Raw genomic sequence first — 25160 nt, forward strand, 5'->3', positions numbered from 1 at the left:
AGAGGGTTAGGATGGAAGTCCAAGACAATGGCTGTTTACCACCCTCAAAGTGCTCAGCGTGAACCCCAGCAGGGTCTGGGCCTCCAGGTGGACTGCAGTGGGAACTTCAGTGGAGCTGCCTTAGCCCTTCCTGCCATGAAACAGTAGCCAAACCCTACCATGATCAGAAGGGGTACCAAGTTAAGAAATCAACAATTTATTGTTTTTTTTTTTTAAGTAAAATCCACACCATAGTATGTGCAAAAGAGGTTTGGTGGCGAGGTCTTTATTTTAATCAACCGATGTCCGCCCCAGAACTCAACACCTTCTCATTTTACAAAATGGAAGGGGGAAAATGGCAAGATAAGCACAAAACGGGGGCCACAGGTACTGATTCTATGCCAAACACACACTCCTGGGACCAGGGAAGACATAAGCTCAGGCAGAATAAGACCATGCCAAGCCCAGGACCCTCAGCAAGAGGAAAGCAAAAAGAAATAAAAGCAGCACACAGAGATATGTGGTAGATGTGACCATCACCTCCTTTACTTAGGTTTTCGGTATTTTGCCAGCAACTCTGAGAGGCTGCCGGGTTAGGGAGAAGGAATCGGGTTAAAGAGGTGTGATTTAAGAACACAGTAAGTCCACATGGAGGTCTAAAGCCGGGGAGCCCATCTTCTTGATGACACCAAACCCAAGGACTCAGATGACATCATGCAAGGTCTGTAATAACACCGGAGTGTGTCCCTGAAGACCTCAAGGTGTCACAGGTGCTCTACAAAGAGAAGTGTTCCTAGGCCAAGCATGCTCAGGAAACGGAAGTGTTTTTACTGAGGGGCATCCCAGAACCTTCAGTGTGTTACAGTGTTTTTGCCCAACTTACTTGACAGAGCAACCTTTTTTACCTTGGAACACTTATTAATGCCTCACATGACACCATGCTAGTGCATGGGCCGTGAGGCTCGCACGGCTAGCCCCATTCTACAGATGCAGAAGGCACTCAAATGTGCATGGTCACACAAATAAATATTCCATGCTCAAAGGAGAGACTTCTGAAGAGGTTCTTAGGCACTGGAAGGCAGGAGCCTTCCTGCACAAATGGATGCTCGGGCAGTCACCACTGGTTTACCAAGGGTATATTTCCTAGGTAGGCAAGAAGCCCTCCAGGATACCAGGCTGCCCTGGGGAGCAAAGGAAAGGGAGTCAAGGATGCCAGGAGCCAGCAGCTCAGGAAGTCAAGACAAAAGACAAGGGAAGGCAGGCAGGCCAAGGTGGGAGGTGGTGGGGTGAGGGAGAGGCCCCGTGGTGTGTGCAGAGAGTCTGCCATTTCCGAACACCCCTTGGAAATAACTTCTCATGGGTCAATCTTAGCCAGGGAGGCTTGAAAGGGATTTATAAATGAGCAATTTCAAATCCGCTTGAAAGGAAAAAAAAGGTGCACACTGCCAATACATGTTTAATGAGTTCCTAGACACCCACATGAAGGTTTATCCCAGTTTTAAGAGTTCACAGGTACAAGAGCAACATACTTAATCTGGATCTATTAAATATAAATAGAAAATACTCTAAATTCAAGAAAAAAAGAAATAGGAAAGAATGACATATAATGAAAGAGGGTATCACATATCTGTTCCCTCACTAGGTACTAAGATGCATCTAGAGCGGTGTTCTCAACTAGGGGCGATTTTGCGCCTCATACTCCCCCACCCAGGGACATTTGGTAATGTCTGGAGACACATTTGGTTGTCACAGCTGTGGAGGAACAGCATCTAGTGCTAATGGCATCTAGGGGGTAAAAGTCAGAGATGCTGCAAAACATAACACAATGTACAGGACAGCCCCCACATCAAAGAACGAACTGGCCCCAAATGTCAACAGGGCTGGGGTTGAGAAACCTTGCTCTAGAGCTGTGGTTCTTAACTCTCGGATGTTTTGAGAATCTGAAGGAAGCTGTGGACCCACTTCCTAAAGGAAGGGCGCATGCTAGCAACACCGTGCAAACAAGGCCGGGGCTTCACAGACCTGCGGAGACCAGTTCATGGGCTCCCGAGTCCCAGACGCCACAGCATCGCTGTGATTTTTTTAAAATTAAGCTTCCCTATATTGAGGCAGGCCTGTGTGGCAGTTTGTTTTACATGTATTATACCGACTCACTCCTCAAAACCATCCTAGGAACTAAGTATGATTAAACACTTTACAGACAGGGGAATGGTGGCTGCCTGAAGTTAGATAACTTTCCAAAGCCACTTAATTAGTGGTGGCATAGCCGGGGTTCGGAACGAAAGACCAAGTTTTCACGCTGCCCACCCATCAAAACCCACAGGTCTGAGAACAAGAAGGACATCGGTGTCCCAGCTGCACAAATGGTCAGCAGCAGAATTTCCAGATGGCTGTGCAGGGCCTGCCAGAAGACAATCCTGCTGATAGGAGTTCTCTGCTGTCCCTGGGGACTCGCATTCACACTACCTAATGGGCCCTGGTATAAATGCTCACTGGCCGTGCAGGCACATTCCCGATAACAAAACAGCACCACGAGAAGTCTTAAAGAAGCCACTGTACTGTCATGTTCAGCTCGGGACTGTACGCCGGAGTCTGAGAAGGATGAGAAAACCCCAGGTACAATATGGCCACATCACCTCTACTTTTGGAAGGAAAAAGGAGGATATACTTCCCAGTAGACTCTGGGAAGTGAAGAACTCTGGTAAGGAAATGCCAAACCTCGTCATCCTTCTGAAGGGGGTCTGAAATGTTTACAATTCACTGGGAAAGAACCCAGGGAGGCTGGAGGTCTGGGCCCTGACAAGAGTCTCACAGGCCTGTCACTTCCAACTGTTCAACCGGCTGCCCCATCACTCCCTCTCCTCACCTGCTCCCAAGGATGAGCTGAAGACAGAGAAATGAGGCTACAAAGGGTCTGCTGTTTGGAGTTAAGGAGGTCACAGAAATGCACGGGGTTACTTGCATTCTCTGACACTCCACAGCCAAGGAAATTTAGTGAAATTACAACTAAAACATTATGGGGAAAGATGCATCATGCTCAGATTTTTATCCCATGCCTTGCGCATCCTTTACTCATGTAAGAACAGCCAACTTTTACTGGCCTTTTACTAAGCGCCAGGCCCTTTTCTGAGGTCTACATTTATAATTCACTTAATCTTCACGTTATCCCTGCTGTCTGCATTCTGCAGATGAGGAAACTTGAGTACAGGAAGGGAAAGTAACTTGCTAGAGGCTGCATAGCTGGCAAGTGGCTTGACTGATCTGGGACTGAAACCAAGGCTGGCTCCAGTGTCCATTCTCCTAACCCTCAGCAGTGAGAGGCCTCACACATGAGAGTCTCCGAAACCTAGTCAATAACACACCTGAATGGCTTTCTAGATTCCCATGCAGGTGCCTTCTCAAACCTGACTGTGCTATTTCAGTTATGTCATGCTGTGGGCCTCATGGACTATCTCCACTCCTGGCTGGTTCCAAGGTCCCAGTGGGGTTTGCCAAGCCCGTCAACTGGGCAGAACACCTCATGCCTCACCTCCCTGCTGCTGCCTAAACCACCATGTGGGAATTCTACCAATCTCCTGGCTGCCTGGAGTCCTTCCTTTGACACAAGAAGGTATACGAATTTAAAAATAAATATGAATTGCATCTTATTCAGAGCCCAAGTTGCCTCTTTCTTTCCATTTCTCCAGCTCATTCCCCAGCCTGGCTTCTTTACTTGCCACTGTAATATGAGCTACCTCCCATTACCAACTCAAGACCTGCTCACTCCTCTCACCCACATTAAAACCAGGCAGGAGTTGGGCAAACAGGGCAAGGAAAGAGAGGAAGCTTCATGTTCCTGGTTGGCCCCAAGATAAAGTTCTCTGGGAAAAGGGCATGGACAGTGGTGAAAACTTAACTACGGTCATGGTGTCTTTCCCCCTCTGCTTTCCTTCCATACCCCAGTGTTCCAGCTAAAACATTTTCAAGTCATCAAAGGAGAGGAAACTCCAAAATCCGCTGATGTCAGAGGAGCATCAGGGTTTAGACACTAGAACGAAACCTGCTGGATAATGCACAGCTTCGAAATGTATCCTTTCCCTTATTTACATATTATTTATTTGGAAATGCTACCTTGGTTATGATTAAGCAGAAAGGAAGTGCAAATTACAGGAAAAAAATACTGCCTGCCTTGGTCTTTTTAAGGCAGATATCTTTCTAGTTTGAATGTTTTGTTTGTTGTTCACCTGCTTAAAACTGGTAAGGTAAGATGAAGAGACAAGAGATTGCTAGCACTCTTAAACACTTAGCTATTTTGGCTTTCACAATAAGCAGATGGCAAGATTAATTAACAGGTAAGGGAGCCAGATGGAAGACACTGATTGGCTATCTGCTGTGATCTCAGCCAACAGTCTCTCGGGACCTCCCCCCAGGTCCATTTACCCGGGCCGATGGCGATCATGGGAGTCTTACTAGCTTCTCAGTGGGCCAACAGAAAAAGATAATTTAAGAACATGACCCTAGTGCTGGTCCAGATCTCAACACTAGTAACTTAGCCCTAGTAACAGACCTGGACTGGAGCAAGCTTGGGAAGCCAACATTTTAATAAGCACCTATTAGATGCCAGGTACAATATAAAATGCTTCTCATTTACTCCTCACTGGAATCTGGTTTGATAGCTATCAGCCTATGTCATAACCACAATTAAATAGGAAACAGGGCTCAAAAAGTGGGGTGATTTATCTAATGTCACAGTCAGAGCTGTACTGAACCTGGCCCAGGCTGACTTCTGTGTCAGCATCCCATCTTATCATATTAAACATGGTAACATAAAAAAATAACTGTAGAGGGGAAAAAAGAAAATATTGGTTGTAACAGCTAAGAAGTCTGAGCCAGGTGTGGTGAATCACACCTGTAATCTTAGCACTTTGGGAGGCTGAGGTGGAAGGGTAACTTGAGGGCAGAGGTTCAAGACCAGCCTGGGCAACATAGTAAGACCCTGTCTCTACAAATAAATAAATTAGCCAGGTGTGGTGGTGCACTCCTGTAGTCCTAGCTACTTGGGAAGCTGAGGCGGGAGGATTGCTTGAGCCCAGGAATTCAAGCTTGTAGTGAGCTGTGATCACACCACTGTACTGCAGCCTGCGTGACAAAGCAAGACCCTGTCTCAAAAACTAAATACATAAATAAACAGCTAAGAAGTCAGAGAACTACAAAATGGAGCCTAAAGGATCTATATCATGAGGTTGTGTTACAGGCCACTGTGATAAGACAAATAACTTTTTAATGGTATTGATTTAGCCTCCTGGGTAGCAGAGCACTACAGATGAAATTCACCTTGCTAATCTAACAGGATTTCCTATTATCCTATTAACTGATCACAAAAATACTGCCAAGTCACAAAATTAAAAGAAAGAAAGATGAACTGGCTAAAACGTTTGCTTTGAAAATAAATTCAAAAACATATTCTTAAATGATCTAATGAAACACAGAGTCAAATATAGAAAGCAGACAAGACAGAGATGATAAATTCCAATGATTTTTGAGTGACAAAGGAGAAAAAAGAAAAGTAAGGCAGAAAGTAAAATTGCAGAAATGAAAGATTTTATTGAAAGAACAGACACAATGTAGATCAGAAAACAATCACCAAGCTTACAACTAAATAAATAATCAAAAAAGAGTAAGCCATACCTTTTCAGAACTCTAAGAAGGACCCCAATTATACAATTTTAAAATAATAATAAAAACAAACTAGCCTGCCCTCTTCCTTTGGAGACTATGGAACCCAGTCATGTCTTGGGTCTTTAACAAGCACATCCTTACCTTATAGCATGCATTCTCACAAGGGCAATATTGCTCCCGAGGGGCAAAAACAGGTTCTTTTGAGGTGAACATAATTGGATTATTTTTATTTTAATACCATAGATATATTGTTTATGTATTGTTTATGTATACTGTATATGGATATACATATAGTACATAAACAATATATCTGTGGTATTAAAATGTCATTGGGGTGATCAGGAAAAAACGTCTTAGAAGGCTCCTTAGAAGGGACAATAATTTTTAAAAGTTAGGTTCTGCTTTACAGAAGTTCTGATTTGGCTTTGCATCGTAAGTGTAACATAGTTTTAAAATAGCTTCTCAAACTTATATGGCTTTCAAAACTAAAGGAGTAAAAAATGAAAAATATAAACACTTGGTGGCTCTTGGCAGGGTGGTGGTATGTAGAGGGAAAACATTTTTTTTTTTTTTTTTTTTTTTTTTTTTTTGAGACGGAGTCTCGCTCTGTCACCCAGGCTGGAGTGCAGTGGCCGGATCTCAGCTCACTGCAAGCTCCGCCTCCCGGGTTCACACCATTCTCCTGCCTCAGCCTCCCGAGTAGCTGGGACTACAGGCGCCCGCCACCTCGCCCGGCTAGTTTTTTGTATTTTTTAGTAGAGACAGGGTTTCACCGTGTTAGCCAGGATGGTCTCGATCTCCTGACCTCGTGATCCTCCCGTCTCGGCCTCCCAAAGTGCTGGGATTACAGGCTTGAGCCACCGCGCCCCGCGAGGGAAAACATTTTTAAGTGCCTTAAAAAAAAAAAAAAAAAAGAGGAGGGAGGGAAAGGGCCAGAGAGGGAGGGAGGGAGGAAGAAGTTTTTCCATGAGTTTAATCATCTGCGGTGCCCCTGATACTAAAATATGAACTGCCCGGGGAAAAGGGTGGCTTAAGGAGGCACAAAACTCACTGTCTCCACAGCCACCGCCCTTCCTGGGCTCCAAACTGTAGACTCTAGGAGCCGAGCTCACAACATAATGCATCTGCCAAAAGCCACAACCTTGTTATATGAAGTTCAAATCAAAACACATAAGCCCCCAAATCACATTCGGGTGGTTATGGGGGAAAAAAAAAATCCCCATTTAATAGAGTTTGCTTGGAACCTCTCCCTGACACCAAAACTTCGGAGAAGCTAAAGCGTTAATTCTCTGCATTCCTCACACCCGCAGGCAAAACCTAATCAATTTTTGAATCTGTTAGCAATGCCTCTACTGCCACAAAAGGTTTTTATTTCTAAGGTTCTAAAGGCAAAGGAAATAACTAGAAGACCACAGTGCACATGCTTGTCTTTCCTTGGCGAGTTTGGTGGTCTATGTGTGCACTGTCACACCTGCCAGCCAGAGGAGAGGGATGGAGGCCTAGGCTGAGCGCCACCGTCAGAGGAACTCAAACCAGCAGCGCGGATGGCTGTCTCGGAAGAAAAAGGAGTAGGCGTGACAGAGGTGCCCCGCCTTCCGCAGGTGGATCAGGGACCACAGGGAGTCCCCCAGGAGGACAGAGAGAGGCCGAGGCCCCGCGCGATCACCTTCCAGCGGCTTCACGATCTGGAGCTTCTCGGGCAGGTAGGAGCGGCTGCTGAAGGACATGCCGGAGAAGCCGGTGAACTCGGAGAAGCGGGAGTGCGTGCCCAGGGACATGATGCTCTCAGTGGGTGTGAGGGAGCCGCTGCGCAGCTCGCCCTTCTCCGCCAGCTCCTGGAGCTTCCTCTCTTGCTCCTCCTCAAAGAACCTCCTCTCGGAGAGGTAGTTCTCCCGGCGCAGGGACAGCCGCCTCAGCGCTGTCTCCAGGTCGTGGGAGCCTGGGGTGCCCGGGGTCCCCAGCTTCTTACTCCGCTCATCATTTCTGGAAGAAGAAAGGGGTGTGAGAGTGGAACACTAGCCAGTCTCCAACGGCACAGAGGCCCGACTGCTCAATGCACAGGGGAGGACGTTCCCTGGGGCTGCAGGATTCTCCATGGGAACCAAGGCAAGCAGTTGACATTTAGGCAAAAGGGGGAAACAAAGGCGTGTCCAGAACTACTCCCGCCAGGGGTCTTTTTTAGTGGGGTTGAGGTGGGGTGAGGACTAAGGTGGGATGAATATTTTGCACACAGACTAGGTAAATTCAGTCCCTCTAAACATCTCCCTCAAGAATCTTTAGGAAGAAACCTGTACGTTACCGTTCCTGGCTACCAGAAGGGCAACTGGTTTAAGGGATGCTTCTCTCTCCTCTTGAAGGAAAGGAGCCCAGACCCCAACTCTGAACAAAACCTGCTCTGATCAAGGAGCTTCCTGTCTGTCTGATCCAACTGGTCCAGAAGAATCAATTTTATTAAGTCAGAGAAAGGATGCACAAAGTGGACAATTGTGCGCGCGCGCGCGTGTGTGTGTGTGTGTGTGTGTGTGTGTGTGTGTGTGTGTGTGTGTGTAGGTTCTGCAGGGCTTCAGGACAAGGAGGAACTGACCACTCCTGAGGAAAACCCAGTCCTGGGCACCTTGGCCCCCCCTGCACCCTACCCTCTGACCACATTCTGGTCACAAGACAGAGAGCCTGAGTCCTCAGCCTTTCCAACATCAAACTACAAAAGGGTCACAAAACAAATGTCTATTCTGTAGCCTTACCAGGAAGACTAACAACAACAAAAAAATATTCATTAATCCTCCCCCGCAAGCATTTCACAGGAAAGCAGACTTTCTGGTATCATCTTGTTATACATCTTTAAGCTGATTAAAATATCATATCAAGGATAGGCGTAGGCTTGGTGGGTAGGTAAAACAGATTTGGAGAACTGTTAAGGTCTGCTTTTTTTTTTTCTCTTTTTTTGAGACAGAGTCTCACTCTGTCACCCAGGCTGGAGTGCAGTGGTGCGATTATCAGCTTGCTGCAACCTCCACCTCCTGGGTTCAAGTGATTCTCCTGCCTCAGTCTCCTGAGTAGCTGAGATTACAGGCGAGCGCCACCCCGCCCAGCTAATTTTTTGTACGTTTACTAGAAATGGGGTTTTGCAGTGTTGCCCAGGCTGGTCTCAAACTCCTGAGCTCAGGCAATCCTCCTGCCTCAGCCTCCCAAAGTGCTAGGATTACAAGCATGAGCCACCACACCTGGCCAGGTCTGTATTTTTCAGGCGACTCTCATCTACCCCCCTCTTAACAATTACTAAGCCTGCAGGCAATCCATACTACCACTCCTCACCCCAAAACAGAGAAGTGAAAACTCCCAGCTTGCTCACCCCAGGTCGGCTGCCTCTGTTTCCAGAATGATGCTGTTGGTCTTGTTGTCGAGGACGACGTTACCTATGTCGCTGCCGTAGAAGCTGGACCGGGGCGTGCTGACACAGCTGGACAGGAGGGAGTTCATGGCCGAGGACTGGTTGGAGCCAGGAATGTTCATAGGAGAAGGGGTCAGAGATCTCTGCTTGACGACCTGGTTGATGTTTCTTACTGTCTCAAAGACACGCTTCTGGTGACTAGGGAGAATGCACGGCATCCGTGAGTGAGCAAATGCGGGCACGACCCTGGAGTTTAACCTTCCAAAAATGACCAACTGAGGAGCCAAAAGGGCACCTGGCCTGTGACGAGTCCCCAGGCAGCCCACTATCCTGTGCCTGCCACCTGTTTCTTAGGGTATTGGCTGCCTCCTTCACAATGTGAAATTTGAGAGCTTCAATACCCACTAAATCCGGAACTCGAACCATGGTTGTGCTAAAGATGCTAGCAAGAGTGAAACTGTGTTTTACATCCCTAAAGCTTAACCTACAAATAAAAATACTTAAGTTGACTTTTGTCTCCTAGTTTTCTTTTTTCATAATATTCACTAGAATACATGCTACAGCAGAGCAGTGTTCACTGCTTAGCACATAGCAGAGATCAACGAACACTTGTAGAATGAATATTCATATTAAAAAAGCAAGACTTAAAGTTAGTCTTACACTTCTGTAATTAGATGATAAATACTAGATTTGTCTATGTTTCGGAAAGTGTTATTTCAGGAGCAGAACCACACTTTGATGCTCATTTGTTCCCTTTTAAAAAGGGTAGGCATGTTTTTACAATGGCCACTTCCTTCTGGGCTGCAAAGGGTGTCACACATATACCGAACCTCTCTTGGACACTTGTCACTCCCAGGATCTCATTTTAGTTCTGTCTATGGAGTCTGGGTACAGAGAAAACACAATGAAACCTGGTTCACAGGTTCCTTACAAACACCTTGGGACAGGCTAAGTACAAGAGTTGAGTTAGGAAGAAAGATGGAGAAGCTCATATCCTTAGGTGTATTCAGAAGGAGATGGAAACCTTACACAAGATCTTTGAAGAGCCCTCTGAATCTCATACTACGTTGATTTTAAATTTTTTAAACGTTTTCCACTGAAATGAAAGATAAAAATGTGTAGCTATATCAAGACGAAGCTTGTGTTAAGACAGATGGGAAACATATATCTCCTTTTCTAGGACTTTCTGGAAGTTCACAATTTGTCTATAAAACCTAAGAAGAAGAGGAGCACAGTGGCTCACAGGCCAGTGGCTCACGCCTGTAATCCCAACGCTCCGGGGAGGCCAAGGCAGGAGGATCACTTGAAGCCAGGAGTTTGAGATCAGCCTAAGCAACATGGCAAAGCCCCATGTCTACAAAAGATTTTTTTAAATTAGCTGGAAATGGTGGCATGCACCTGTAGTCCCAGCTACTCAAGAGGCTGAGGCAACAGGATTACTTGAGCCCAGGAGTTCGAGGCTGCAGTGAGCTATGATCACATCACTGCACTCTGGCGTGGCCGATAAAGTGAGACACCCCATCGCTAAAAAGCAAATAAATAAAAATTAACACTAACAAAAGCTAATAAGAGGAGCTAAGGGATGCTGTCAGTTGTGTTCTATTATTTATTATTTCCCTTAATCTGGACTGGGAAGGACAATAGTCAATCACTGTTGGTACCCAGAGCCTCAACATTGCCAGGTTTTGAACACCACAGGTCACAAGGTGATCTCTGGGAAGCTCAGAACTGTAAAAACTGTGGCCATACGTGATGTCTGGAGACTCGGCCTCTTCCAACTGCAGCTCCTTGCGCATTGTTCCCTCAATCTCTGCTGCCAAGGAGTCCTGGGAAAAGCCAGAAAGACAAATGTCAAGTGAGCACCAATTCAAAAGCTCTGTCTCTAAAAGAGGTATGCACCCAGGTGGGCCATGGAGAGTAAACCGAGGCATCAGAAGCTCACAGTCTTCCCACAATACAAAGTGAACAATACAAAGTCTCTGTTATCAGAGACCCTGGCTGAGCAGTTGCCCAAGTAGGTTCTGAGTATGGCAGTGCCATTGGGCACTGAGTGTAAAGCTGCTGACTCACATGCCATTAGGTGTCTAAAAGCAAACCCTATGCTCCGTTGGCCAAACCATGGAGCTGCAACCATGGCTACAAGGTGGGATGCAGAACTTATGACAGAGGGGTGATGTGTTCAGAATGATGGAGACAGGTGGATTTCCAAATACCTCTGAGCTTACAGTGAGATATGGCACCAGAGCCCACACAGGCCACACAAAGCTATTGTCCCCCTAGTCTACAGGTTCTGTCACATGCCCTCTGTGTCTAAGATTTTGACACTGAGAACAGACCAAGGGCCTCCAACTTTGGCTCTTAGGGAAGCCTTTCCCACCTCCAAAGGGCACTCTGGTTCTGTGCTAGCGAGAGGGTCTCTACATACAAGACGTGAGTCACGCACACTGCCATCTCTAGGTTTCTGCTCTCATCCTCCCTGGACTCCTGCAAGGGAAGTTCCTCTTGCTGCCAACTATCCATGGTCCACCCACCTTTAAACAACCTGCCCAGGAAATGTAAGATTCCTGTTTCCACTAGGAATCTTGTTTTTTTTTCTGAAGCAGACACCAAATACAGTTAAGTCCTTGCCACTTTTCTCAACAGCTCACATATCTCTCTCTCCAGCTTTGTGGGTCAGGGGAAGGCTAGTCACTGATGGCTTCTCACTTCACCAATGCAAGCCTCAAGCTGAGACTCAACAATAAAGGCTGCCAGATGGATGTCCCCTGTCTTGTACTGCTCATCACTCAGCATTGTAGAAGGTGGAGCCTAACACACAATCCCTTACACATGGTAGATACCCACAGGACCAGGTGTGTGCAGAAAAGCACCGGTTCAGCACCAGAGGAGGACATCCATGGAGGACAACCTGAAGGGAAAAGCTAAATTCATGTTAAACAACAGAATTTGTGCTGGGACATATGTACATGTGGAAACCACCAGCCAGGGCTGACTAATGAGCACATGAATTGTGGCTTGTGACTGAGGACCTGAATTTGCAATTATATTTTAATTGAATTGATTTAAATTTGCAGAGCCACCTGTGGCCAGTGGCTTCCCAGCAGATAGCACCTGGGGACTCCAGGGCATCCACCTCAGCGGCTTCATGGTCGATGGGGATGCTTCAGTCTGGAGGCTGGAACCAAGTGGGGGACTCCACAGGAGTCAGCACGAAGCTGGATGAATAAAGGGCTAGCAGACTTTTTTCAATCCTTATTCACAAATATGCATTTTATTTTGTAATTATTACCCACAGATTGCCATTAAACGTTATGTCTAATAAGGGCTTCCCTAGATGAGTCTGACATCTTTTAAGTCAGCTTATTTTTTAATACTGTTATTCACCATATAATTTACAAATAGAGAGGAAAGGACCTTCATACACCTTAAGAAAAATGAAGTGTCAAATTACTACAGTCGGCCCTCCGTATCTGTGGGCTCCACTTCCTCAGATCCAACTAATCTTGGATAGAAAATTTGGGGAAGAAAACAAAAAAAAATACAGATTTAAAAATCAGTACAGTATAACAACTACTTATATAGCGTTTACATTGTATGAGGTATTACCAGTAATCTAGAGATGATTTTTTTGTATGTGGAAGGGCATGCATAGGTTATAAGCAAACACTAAGCTCTTTCATATCAGGGACTTAGGCACTGGAGGATTTGGTATCTGCAGGGGGTCCTGGAACCAATCCCCCTCAGATACTGAGGGATGACTGTAATTTCAAAGCCATACTGAGATAAAGTCACATGTAGGCTCTGTGATTTGTTTTTGGCCATGACCCTCTATCCTCTGGCAATCCAGGCAAGTCTGTGGGCCCCTTCTCAGAGTAATATTTTTAGGCAAATAAAATTATGAGGATTACAAAAGAAGGTAGATACATATCAATGTAACAACGTGTGTGTGTGTGTGTGTGTGTGAGAGAGAGAGAGAGAGAGAGAGAGAAAGAAAGAGAGAATGAGAGAGACAGAGCAGAGAGAAATGAGTTCAGGACTGGTTACTGCTGTCATGAGAGAGACAGATTGAGAGAGAGAGGAGAGAGAAATGAGTTCAGGACTAGTTACTGCTGTCATGAGAGAGAGAGATTGAGAGAGAGAGGAGACAAATGAGTTCAGGACTGGTTGCTGCTGTCATTTTGAAGTGGAGATCAGCATCTGTGGTGTTGTGAGGCATCTGTAACAACTGAAATGTGCCATAGGGCCAGGCGCTGTGGCTCACGCCTGTAATCCTAGCAATTTGGGAGACCGAGATGGGTGGATCACCTGAGGTCAGGAGTTCAAGACCAGCCTGGCCAACATGGTGAAACCCCATCTCTACTAAAAATACAAAAAAAAAAAAAAAAAAAATTAGCCGGGCGTGGTGGCACATGCCTGTAGTCCCAGCTACTCGGGAGGCTGAGGCAGGAGAATCGCTTGAACTCAGGAGAGGGAGGTTGTAGTGAGCCGAGATTGTGCCACTGCATTCCAGCCTGGATGACAGAGCAAGACTCCATCTCAAAAAAAAAAAAGGCATGTGCCATAAAATACCTGTGATTTCTAATGATGACAAAGTCACAAGCAGTGTTAGTATTACTGTGATGTGGTGACCTTCATAAAGGAAGGAAATACTGAGTACAATTAGGAACTAATTTCACAAGCCCCCCAAATTTGGTCTGTGGATCCCAGATGAACTCCTGCCATAAGGCAAGAGAACTGGGAACATAGTTATGCAAAAACTGCTACTCACTGTTTTATTCAGCGATTAGAATGGCTAGGAGCAAAAGAGGCAGATCTGGGTGTTCTGCATGGTGCAATCTTTAGACTGCTTTAAATACCTTTAATGCATAATACACTTTAAAATTAGCCATCTTCAAAAACTGGGCTGTGCCAAGAGCTACAGAAAAAGGCAAACAAAAACTTTACCTCAGCAAATATGAAAGCTGAGAATCCCTCCAGAAGAAACTGAAATGCAAATTTCGATTCGACTTTTCTCACGCAATAGTTTAGTTTCTAAAGACAGGTCTGTCCTTGAGAATGGGGAAGGCAGTGGAGTGGATCCTGGGTGCCCAGGAAACAAGAGGGCACCAGGAGCTTACTGCACCAAGATGAGAAGCCAGGAAGGAGGGAACTCAGGCAAGGAGACTGCAAAGCTACACAGGCCAGCGTGCGAGCCAAGTGTGGTTAGCACTAGAGATCAAGGAACCTGGGGGACTGAATATTCTTTGCTGCTTTTACTGAGATTCCTGGAATCACTGGATCACCCATCTGTGTCTTAGAAAGCTGACTATGTTATATGTCTTTTTGTTTCCCTCAGATTTCAGTGAAGCTTCTTGCGGGGGAGAGGGAGTGCTGGCTGTTCTAGCCTGACTTTGACTTTGATGCATGAGAGCAAAGAAGAAAAGAAATCATGATTTAGGGAAAGTGGGCCAGACAATAAGGAGTGGGGGATGGGGACAGTATCTGCTGGGGGTCAGCAATGGGGGCTGAAGGGAAAGAGCTCCAAGGAAAAGGGCAATTTCAGAAGGGACAGAATTTCACAAGCATGTATGCAGCCATCCACTCCTATCTCACTTGGGGGAGTTTCTCTCAAAAGCTCTTCTCTCCTCAGAGAGCATTTAGCATTTCATCAAACCATGGAAATAGAGCCAGAATATACAGGAGTTCTTGAGTTTGCTCTTTAGGCCATTGTCTATCTGTCAATCTATCCATCTAAACATAATGCCTATTAAATGTCTACAATTCTACAACATACCAAGCGCCGTGCTAGGTACAGAGTATTAAAAGGGGAAGGGGGAAACGTTACAAAGAAGACAGGGTCCCCACCTTTCAGGGGCTTCAGTCTGACAGAAGATAACATGAGGAAGCTCAATCCCCGATAACGCTTCCTCACAGCGCAATGATCAGCCAAGCGGTTCAGCCCTGGGTTGCCCAACTTCCACAAGGAGATTAACCTCCTGGAAAATCCCCTTCTCAATCATGTTCCCGCAAAGCACATGAAGCAAATAAGGCCAGGGCTAAAAAATTTGACTGCAGTAAAATAATATGAATAATGTGGCTGGGCACGGTGGCTCACTCCTGTACCCCTAGCATTTCGGGAGACTGAGGTGAGAGGATTACTTGAGGCCAGGAGTTCAAGACCAGGCTGGATAACAGAGTGAGACCTTAGCTCCATTTTCGAGAGAAAACAAAGGAGAGTGAGTGAGAGAGAGCAAGAAAATTACCAGCCTAAGTACAGAGAGAATTCTTTTTTTCAGATCACAGATACTGAAAGTCACCAAGAGAATGATTAATAAGCGTACAAAGAATCAGCAGAACTGTAATGGCATTTTAAAAATTCTGAAATGTACTTCCAGAATTTTGTGAGGCCAAAATAGCCGCACAGTCCAGTAAGGTCAGAAAAAAAAAAAAAATCAGGAACAGGTTGAATATCCCTTATCCAAAATACCTGGGACCAGTAGTGCTTCAGATTTCGGGACAGTTCCAGAATACATGCCAGCTGAACACACCAATCTGAAAATCTGAAATCCAAAATGCTCCAATGGCCATTTCCTTTGAGCACCATGTCAATGCTCAGGAAGTTTTGGATTGTGAAGCATTTTGGATTAGAGATCCTCAACCTGTATGAGTCAGATCTTCCAAATACCTGAGGTTCCCACCAAAGAAAGTTCCTACTAAATTTATCTTTTAATGGCAGGAGTAGAAAAGACAACAGATTTAGAGGAACAGAAAATAAAGAACCAATTTGTCCTATGTAGTTAAGAAACCACCAGTCAGACTCAAGTGTCCTTGATTTCTGAACTGTAAAATGAGAACCGAACTGTAAACACCTAACTCCAGTGGCCAGAATGTCAGACACTGTGCTCCCTCCTATCACCAGGATCCCTGGTGTCCTCTGGCTGGGAAGAAAGCACAGCTCACCATGGGAAACAGGCCCAGCGAGTGGTAGCGCCGAGACGTGGTATTGGGCATGGTTTTGTTCCGGAGGTTCTTCAGCTCCTCCTGCGCCTCATGTAGCATCTCCATGCACTCTGCATACTTGTCCTCCAGCTCACGCAGCTGCAGGCAGGAAAGACACAGAGGGTCAGGATCTCCTGAGTACCCAGGTGTACACATATCTGCCCATCAGAGGGCCAGAAAGACACAGCAATCTAACGGAGTTCCCAGCACATGTGGAACCAGCTGCCCTGTGGGTCTGTGGCCAAATAACAGAATTTTCAAAGGCTTGCTTCTTCTTTGACTTGAGGCAAGCTTACAGACTCAGAAATCTTCTAAAATAGCAACAATGGGCAAATGAAACAAAACCAACTTCACGCAAAAGAAAAATCAGGCTATGAATGATGGCTTACACCTGTAATCTCAGCACTTTGGGACAGCAAGGCAGGCGGTTCGCTTGGGCACAGAAGTTGAGATTAGCCTGGGCAACATGGCAAAACCTCATCTTTCCAAGAAAAAAAACACAAAACTTAGGTGGGCGTGGTAGCCACATCTGTAGTCCCAGATACTCAGGAGGATCATCTGAGCCTGGAGAAGTTGAGGCTGCGGTGAGCCACACTGATGCCACTGTACTCCAGCCTGGGTGACAGAATGAGACCCCATCTCAAAAAAAGGAAAAGAGAGAAAGAAAAAGAAAATCGTCACACTCATGTTTCAAGCCACACCTGTGAGATTCCTCTCCCAGAGTGCTCTGTGTTGTATTGTTTCATTTCCTTGAACAATTTTCAGGCACCTGTGCGTGCCAGGCTCAGCTGGTGTAGAGCCCTGCTCCACAGGTGCCCATAACCAATAACAGTGTCAGTGGGCACAGAATCAAGGTGCAACTGAGTTTACTATCCCAAGAATAAAAATGAAATGAAATTCAAAATAAAAATGGTAGTTGCAACGGACGTGACTAAAGCTGTCCGGGAAGGTGAATCCACCTTCGCTGCACTCAGAGGCACTGAAGGAATGAGGGAGAGGTGCTAGAGGTGCTCACCTCGGCCGTGAGCTGCCGCTGGGCATCCTTAGCAGCCCCCAGATGCTGGACGAGTTCTTCATTTTCAACTGCACACTAAAGCATGGCAAAGATAGATCACTTTCTAAGATACTTAGATAAGTCCAATTTTTTCCCTCTTATTAACCTAATCCATTATGAACTCATCATCATTTTCTACAAGGATATGCTCATTTGATACTCAAGTTCTGTTTTTTATATAATTTTGAAGGTAAAGTCTTTCCTATATCCCCATTCATTCTCTATAGCCCACCACCCCACTCCCCACTTCCAAAGCTCTCTGGAAGCATTTTACCCCACACTACTAGCAAAGTCCATTTTGCTGCCTCTTCTTAAATCTGAAGAGGATACTGCTCTACTGCAGCACATAGCTGGTGCACTGTGTAAAAACAAATACCAGACTAGATGATCCATAAGTTAAACTGCAAAAGTCCGTATTTACAACATCTTTTTAATGAATTCAATATAATTTTAGGAGACAACAGGTCACAAATAAGACTCGTCACCAATTCAGGGTAATCAGTTTTATACCACTGAGTCCACGAAGCTTTTTCTGCAAAGGGGTAACACAAACTACTAAGATTTGAAACTAAAGGGCACTGTCTTCCGGAGTAAATGTCCCTTCCCCATCTCAGCACGGCCACTGCCATATCAGCCAGATAAACAGAGAAGCCTTACAGCTTTCGCCTTTTTCTGCAAATCAACGATTTGCGATAGCAGGTGTGTGATCTCCTCTTGCTGGCGGGCAGCATCTTCCGTCTTCTTGGCCAATTCCTCTGAGATACTAGCAATCTGGACATTGGCATCCCCTTTGACAAAGAAACAACAATCACAAGAGGAAGTCAGACAACCACACATGCAGGCCCAGAGAGAATGGTTTCTTTGTGGTTTGCACAAGAAAAACCATCCTTATTAAAAGATAGCATGGAGTGGGGAGGGTGCAGGAAGGAACTCATAGTGACCATTTTCCCACATGGAGAAGTAAAGCAGCTTCTTCAAGGCTCAATCAGTTATGAAAAAGAACCTCACCCCATTAGATAGCATTCTTGAGCTCAGTGTAGGGCCCCAAGCCCACCAACCGAGGCTGTCTCCCCAGAACAAATCAGGGAGGCTCCGGGGGTCAGAGAGAAAGTGACAAACAAAACATGAGTGCATCTGGCCAGATCCTCACATTCCACACATGAGCACTCCCTGTAACTAAACAGGAACCCGCTGCTGCGCCCAGTTCTAGAAAGGAACTACTGACTGCACAGCGCAATTCCCTTGGAGTTTTCAACCCATATTCAGAGCCATAACTCATTTGACTAGATTTGAACATGAGGTGTCTTTCGTTACTTAGTATTTTGCTAAAATGCAAAATACTTAGTGTTTTGACCTTTTGTCTTAACTTGTAAACTTAAAATGAAGAAGAGGAGAGAAATATTTATTTGCAAAGGTGAGAACCCTGGCTTCAACTTTCACAAATCAAATTACTGGTAGTAACCTGTTCTTCCACATTTTCAACACAGGTTTCTGTAGCTGGGCCTAACTTAGGCATTAAAAAAAATCCAATATTTCAGTATAAAGTCAAAATTAAATTTAAATCTCCACCTCAGTGATAAACTGAGATAATACATAGCTGACAACTTAGCACTAAATAATAGAGAGGGGGTGCCACGCGAGGTTGGGGAGGCCTCTAGTTTTAAGAAAAATGCTGCTGAGCCATAGGCTGGCAGGAGACTGCACTTTAGCAAGGCTGACGCAAATCTGTCTAGTCATGACAGCAGATGCAAGGAAGTAAGAAGACAGCGGTGCGGGGACATACTCAGCTCCTTCACGCAGTCGTTGACCAGCTGCTGCTCCTTCTCCTCATAGGTGATGGTCTCTGTCTTCAGCTGGCTGGCCTGTGGGCAAGACCCAGGTCAGAGGCCCCACATTCTCACCTGGCCTGGTGGTGCAGGCAAGGGCTGAGGCATACAGCAAGGGCTAACCGGGGTCTGGGAAGCTGCCCTCAGCATTCCCCCACCTGTTACCCATCATACCCTCAAATACAGAAAGTCCATCTGAATTCCCAGCTTAATGGATGTGCACTCTCAAAGCTGAAAACCTGAAAAATGCACAACACTAGAGGGCGCCACACAAAGCTATGGGCACAGGCACTCTACAGCTTGGTCTGTTAAAAACACTGTCAACACCACCACCCTATCATTGTATCTGTTATCTGTGGCTGTCCTGGCTCATAAATATGGATGCTTTGTGACCTGCACAGTACCTAGGACCCTACCCTGCCCACAGCAAGCATCCTAAGGATAACCACACAGGAATGCCTAACACCTACTATGTGCCAGGCACTGAACCATGAGGTCCCAAGTTGGAGTTAAACTTGTTGTGTTCAAGCTTAGTAAGAACAAGGTCTAACACAAAAGCATTAAAATGCAGAGGCACAAGAGCCATCCCAGGACTCTGGACAACTTGCCCTGGCTGAAAAGGGTGGGATGATAGAGATCTGAAGGCCCTAAGAAAAAGCCCTGAGACCAGGCACAGTGGCTCATACCTATAATCCCAGCACTTTGGGAGGCCAAGGTGGGAGGGCTGCTTGAGCCAAGATCACGCCACTGCACTCCAGCGTGGGTGACAGAGCAAGACCCCCATGGAAGAAGGAAGGAAGGAAGGAAGGAGGAACGGTCGGTTCCGCTTTAAGAAGCAGTGATTGAGAATGCCTGTTATGGGTGGGGAGGGGGGGGAAGGGAGGGAAGGAAGGAGCAGGGGAGGAGAGGGGAAGGAGGGGGGGGGGGGAGAGAGAGAGAGAGACAGAGAGGTAGAGAGAAAGAGGGAGAGAAAGCAAGCAAGCAAGCAAGCAAGCAAGAGTCCCAGTGAGACAGAAGTGTCTCTGAGCCCTCAGTCCTGGCCCCATAAAAACATTACACTTCAGAAAATGCATTTGGGGTAGCAGGAATCTGTAGCTGGGATCAGATTCCCTTGGCTGGCTTTGGATGAGTTGCTGGGTGCCCAGGGCTGGAGCATTTACCTGAGGCAGGCACTGGAAGAGGCAGCACTGGACTCAGAATGGGCAGCACAGGCCTGTTGCCTTGCTCAGCTACTGGCTGGCAGAGGAAACCTGGGCAGCCTCGTTGGTCAATCTGGGTTTACATGACCCATCAGTGAACAAGGGGCTGGAAGAGGTGAGGTCTAAGAGAACAAGATGTGCAGAAGAGCATCTTGTTCAGATGGGACATGAAGATCTTACTAAGGTGTGGGCAAGTTCAAGTTGACTGACGGTCTGCACTATTAAGGGGCTCTCAGGAACCCAGGGCCAGCCTAGGTGGGCACACAGCTCCAACCTGAGGGGCCTGATAAACAGGGCCATACTGTACCACAACATACCTTGGCTAGAGGACAGAAACTCACCACTAATTAAGACAAACAGTACTAAATTTGCACGCATTGGTGTTTCTAGAGAGGGGCAGTGCATGAAGGTGAAAAACAAGGGGCTTAGAGTCACAGACTTGCAAATCCTAGGTTTGTCATTTACTCACTCGAATGACCTTGGGTTATCAAAACACCTAGCAGCCTGGGGCCCCCTGTTCCAATGAGAATCAAAGTAACTAGCTTTCAGCCCTGTTGGGAACTCCAAAAAAAATAAATAAATAACGTGGGCAAAATGCTAGGCACAATGCCTTGCCAATTAAAAAAAAAACTCAAAAGCATGAGTCCCCAAGTTGCCTCAGCTCAACCTTTTTGAGCTAATTGTTTAAGAAACATGGCTCTGCCAGGCGCAGTGGCTCATGCCTGTAACCCCAGCACTTTGAGAGGCCGAGGCAGGTGGATTACCTGAGGTCAGGAGTTCAAGACCAGCCTGACCAATATAATGAAACCCCATCTCTTACTAAAAATACAAAAATTATCCGGGCATGGTGGCGGGCACCTGTAGTCCCAGCTACTCAGGAGGCTCAGACAGGAGAATAGCTTGAACCCGGGAGGCGAAGGTTGCAGTGAGCTGAGATCGTGCCACTGTACTCCAGCCTGGGTGACACAGCAAGACTCCATCTCAAAAAAAAAAAAAAAAGAAAATGGCTCTCTCTGAGCACCCATGGACTACTTCCTTGAGCATCTGATCTGTGGCAGCATGAAAACAAGGCTGGGTTTCTCCACAGGTGCTGTGGTCAGACCTGGAGAACACCAGGGGAGACCTCACTGCAGGAATGACTGTGAAGGAGGGGATCTCCGACTCTTCCCGGTCCACACACCATGTCATTCACCAGGTTCGCCTGCCCCAGCCAGGGAGGCATGTGTTGGGCTGGAAGGCAGTGCCCAGAGCACAGAGGAGGCACGTCTGCCGAGCGCCTGGTACAGCTCTTCACGGACTGCCACCTTTGAGGAGGGCACTTAAACACGGTTGTCCTCGCCGGATAAGGTGAATGGGGGCACCTCCCTTCCAGCAGGGGCAGGAGCAGGGAGGGCAAATCACCTCGGATCGAAGTACAACATTCTCCTCTTCAAGGTCTTTCAGCTTCTTTTGAAGGGAATCCAAATGAAAGTAATTCTGGACTGAGGAGGACGACTCATTCCTCTTCAACCTAGGGGAGAAAGTACGCTCACAACCTAGGGAGACGCGTTTCCTCCCACTATCTGGCAAACCACGTTAGAGACACAAAGAAGGGCTTGCAGGAAGGACAATGACCCACCAGACCCTTCTCCCAGCCCCAGGAAGACAGAGCTCCCAGTGCACAGGCTCACCACCAATTCAGAACCCACATCTCAACCCTTTATCCACAACTTGCCACATCACCTCAGAATTCAGGGGACCAACTCTGTTTAAAGCCTACACAATTTCAGGATGTCTGGGAGTTCATTTAATATTCATAATGCATTTGTATGTGCCAACAACTCTGTTAAGTATTCTGTATGTTTTAACTCAATTAATGCTTATAACTCTGTGACCTAAGTTCTACTGTTATCTCCATTTTACAAAACAAGTACAAAGGTTAAGTAACCTAGCCAACAGCATGCAGCTAGTAAGTCCCAGAGCCAAGATCTGCAAGCAGCCCACTGGGCTGTAGAGTTCACGCTCCCAACATGAGGATCTGCTGACTCTCAGAGAAGACACCACGCCTTCTGTCCCAAGGACCTGCCACAGCACCTCTGGCTCCAGAACCCTGAATTGCCTCCAAGAGCAGAGCCTAACCCATTATCCGCTCATGTGCCAGGGCAAATCAATCTAAATTGACAAATAAGCAGTAAGACCCAGGAAAAGGAAAACTAAAAACCTGTCCATCCATGTCCCGCTAAAATAGTAAAATCAATCTGTTTGAGGCACTTGGAGATGCTTGGTCCAGAGAAGGCTGAGAGCAGCTGACCTCCATTGCTGCTGAAGGTGACCCTGTCTAGGTGACTCCAAGGACATCAACAGCGGTCAGCCTGTGCTCTGGCCTCCAGAAGTACAGCCCTCTGGTGACTTACGGGGTTGAGCAAACGGACTCGGGCTCGCTCTCCTCCGCAGCGCTGGTGTAGAACTGAAGCAGCTCATCCTTCATGGACAGCTCATGCCGGAGCTGAGACACCTGCACAAGCAGAGCAGGGGCCCATCATTTGCTTCCCAAAAGGTGATTATCGTCCCGACTCACATTCTAATACTTACCACTTAGTGACAATATTTTTCTTAAAATTCACCATTGAAAATGAAAGCATTTAAACTGATTTTGTGCTATTCAAAAAAATAGGCTTTCATTTGGTCTATTTAAAAGAAATACAATTACTTTTTGATAGAAAGCTGTCTAAATTCATCATTTTTACTTTGGTACAGGGAAGAGCAGGGAGGGGACTAGAATGATGCTTGGGGGCCAGGCACGGTGGCTGGCGCCTGTAATCCCAGCACTTTGGGAGGCCGAGGCGGGCAGATCATCTGAGGTCAGGAATTCAAGACCAGTCTGACCAACATGATGAAACCCTGTTTCTACTGAAAATACAAAATTAGCCGGGTGTGGTGGCGTGTGCCTGTAATCCCAGCTACTCAGGAGGCTGAGGCAGGAGAATCGCTTGAACCCGGGAGGCGGAGGTTGTAGTAAGCTGAGATCATGCCACTGCACTCCAGCCTGGGCAACAGAGAGAAACTCCATCTCAAAAAAAGAATGATGCGCCTGGCGCGGTGGCTCATGTCTGTAATCCCAGCACTTTGGGAGGCCGAGGCAGGCAGATCACAAGGTCAGGAGATGGAGACCATCCTGGCTAACATGGTGAAACCCCGTCTCTACTAAAAATACAAAAAAGTAGCTGGGCATGGTGGCGGGCGTCTGTAGTCCCAGCTATTCAGGAGACTGAGGCAGGAGAATGGCGTGAACCCGGGAGGCAGAGCTTGTAGTGAGCCGAGATCACGCCACTGCACTCCAGCCTGGGTGACAGAGCGAGACTTGGTCTCAAAAGAAAAAAGAATGATGCTTGTGGGGATGCGACTGTTCAGGGGCTTTGGAAGTAGCCAGATGACCAGCTGGTCAAATAGCCAGAAAAATTGATCATGTTACTAAATGAAAGAAAAGGCCATTAATTCACTTCTGCCAGAACCAAACCCCAACTCCAAATCGGATCCTGGAGATGCCAGCTCCGCATGGGCCAATATAGGCAGCTCACCAACCCTTGCTCTCACACTTGGATGACCACACAGCCCCATTCTGGGATGCACCCTCATAAGGCTCCTGGCAAGCCCAGCCGGACCTCATTCCATGCTCAATGCTCACTGGATAGGAATTTCAGACACAGGAAGAAAAGAGGCAACCATCAGGGAATGGCTATATTGACTCCTGCTGCGATGGCTTTGCAAATCACCCTGATTTGTACTTAAGGTTTTTAAATAAAGTTGTACTGTACAATTTTTCACTTGCCCTTTCACTCTGCAGTACTGATGAACAGGGAACCAGTGCTATAAGAAGAACTGCAGTTATGTTTTAACTCTTTGTTTATAATTTGACTTAGGGTCTATGGTTTATTGCAACTTTTCTATATAACAGAGTGAATTATTATGTCTTCCATGGAGAAGACAATTTTATGTGCATAGAAGTTTTAACTTCGACACCTAGACTGATAATTTAATAATATGCCAAAGGGAAACATGTTATACCTTTCAAATTCAAAGTTCTTCTGAGGGGGAAAAAAGGCATTTCCACTCCCAGAGAGTTGGATCCTCTTTGCGCAAGGTGAGGCTTGTCCCAAGCAAGAACAGTATAGTGAAGAAGCTGACGGGTGACCATTTGTGAGTTACTGGGTGGCATATCCCGCTGCTCACAAGTGGCTGGTAGGGGGCCAGGCTAACCCAGCATGCTTTCCCACCAGTCACATGAGAGGGAATCCAGGTCATGATGCTGGGGGCAGGGAATGCAGGAATCACTTTATTTCTCCTAAAATATAATAGCATTCTCTCTTCTTACATCTTAAAGAAAGCCCAGGACTAAAACTTTTCTTATATAGTGGCAACTATGCTTCATCATATGAAAACTACTGTTAAACCCAGACAACAATGTACTGGGAATAGTTCTAACAAGGAAAAAGGGTGAATACATCTTAGGAACGTGAACAAGGGCATCCACTCCCACTAGAAAGTTTCTGATAGAAAATAAGGGAGAAGAGGCCAGGCACAGGGCCTAACGCCTGTAATCCCAGCACTTTGGGACACCAAGGCAGGTGGATCACTGGAGCCCAGGAGTTTGAGACCAGCCTGGGCGACATGGTGAAACTTTTCTCTATAAAAAACACAAAAATTAGCCAGGCATGGTGGCACATGTCTGTAGTCCCAGCTACTTGAGAGGCTGAGGTGGGAGGATCGCTTGAATCCAGGAGGTCAAGGCCACAGTGAGCTGTGATCTCACGACTGCACTCCAGCCTGAGTGACACAGTGAGACCTTATCTCAAAAAAAAAAAAAAAAAGGCTGGGCATGGTGGCTCACGCCTGTAATCCCAGCACTTTGGGAGGCTGAGGTGGGAGGATCACCTGAAGTCAGGAGTTCCAGACCAACCTGGCCAACATGGTGAAACCCCGTCTCTACCAAAAATGTAAAAAATTAGCTGGGTGTGGTGGTGGGCACCTGTAATCCCAGCTACTTGGGAGGCTGAGGCAGGAGAATAGCTTGAACCCGGGGGGTGGAGGTTGCAGTGAGC

At 46.5% G+C, this 25160-nt stretch overlaps 1 protein-coding gene across 14 annotated transcripts in view; it reads right to left on the bottom strand.

Annotated features, from left to right (window-relative positions):
- Positions 1 to 25160, bottom strand: part of TRAK1 (trafficking kinesin protein 1) — a 210898-nt gene that overhangs the window by 16058 nt on the left and 169680 nt on the right. For 13 of the 14 annotated variants that reach the window (XM_031663456.1, XM_031663453.1, XM_031663457.1 and 10 more), the window contains 9 exons: positions 22476 to 22576; positions 21484 to 21592; positions 18841 to 18919; positions 17715 to 17845; positions 17019 to 17093; positions 15965 to 16102; positions 10775 to 10851; positions 8987 to 9223; positions 7304 to 7620 (listed from right to left, as the gene is read on the bottom strand). In XM_031663456.1, the coding sequence (XP_031519316.1) occupies positions 7304 to 7620; positions 8987 to 9223; positions 10775 to 10851; positions 15965 to 16102; positions 17019 to 17093; positions 17715 to 17845; positions 18841 to 18919; positions 21484 to 21592; positions 22476 to 22576 (1264 nt within the window). Of the gene's footprint in view, positions 1 to 7154; positions 7621 to 8986; positions 9224 to 10774; positions 10852 to 15964; positions 16103 to 17018; positions 17094 to 17714; positions 17846 to 18840; positions 18920 to 21483; positions 21593 to 22475; positions 22577 to 25160 lie in introns of those variants that run through there. The other variant, XM_031663461.1, reaches the window with a different exon arrangement.

Source organism: Papio anubis, chromosome 2 (genome assembly GCF_008728515.1).
Source record: "Papio anubis isolate 15944 chromosome 2, Panubis1.0, whole genome shotgun sequence".
Taxonomy (NCBI): Eukaryota; Metazoa; Chordata; class Mammalia; order Primates; family Cercopithecidae; genus Papio; species Papio anubis.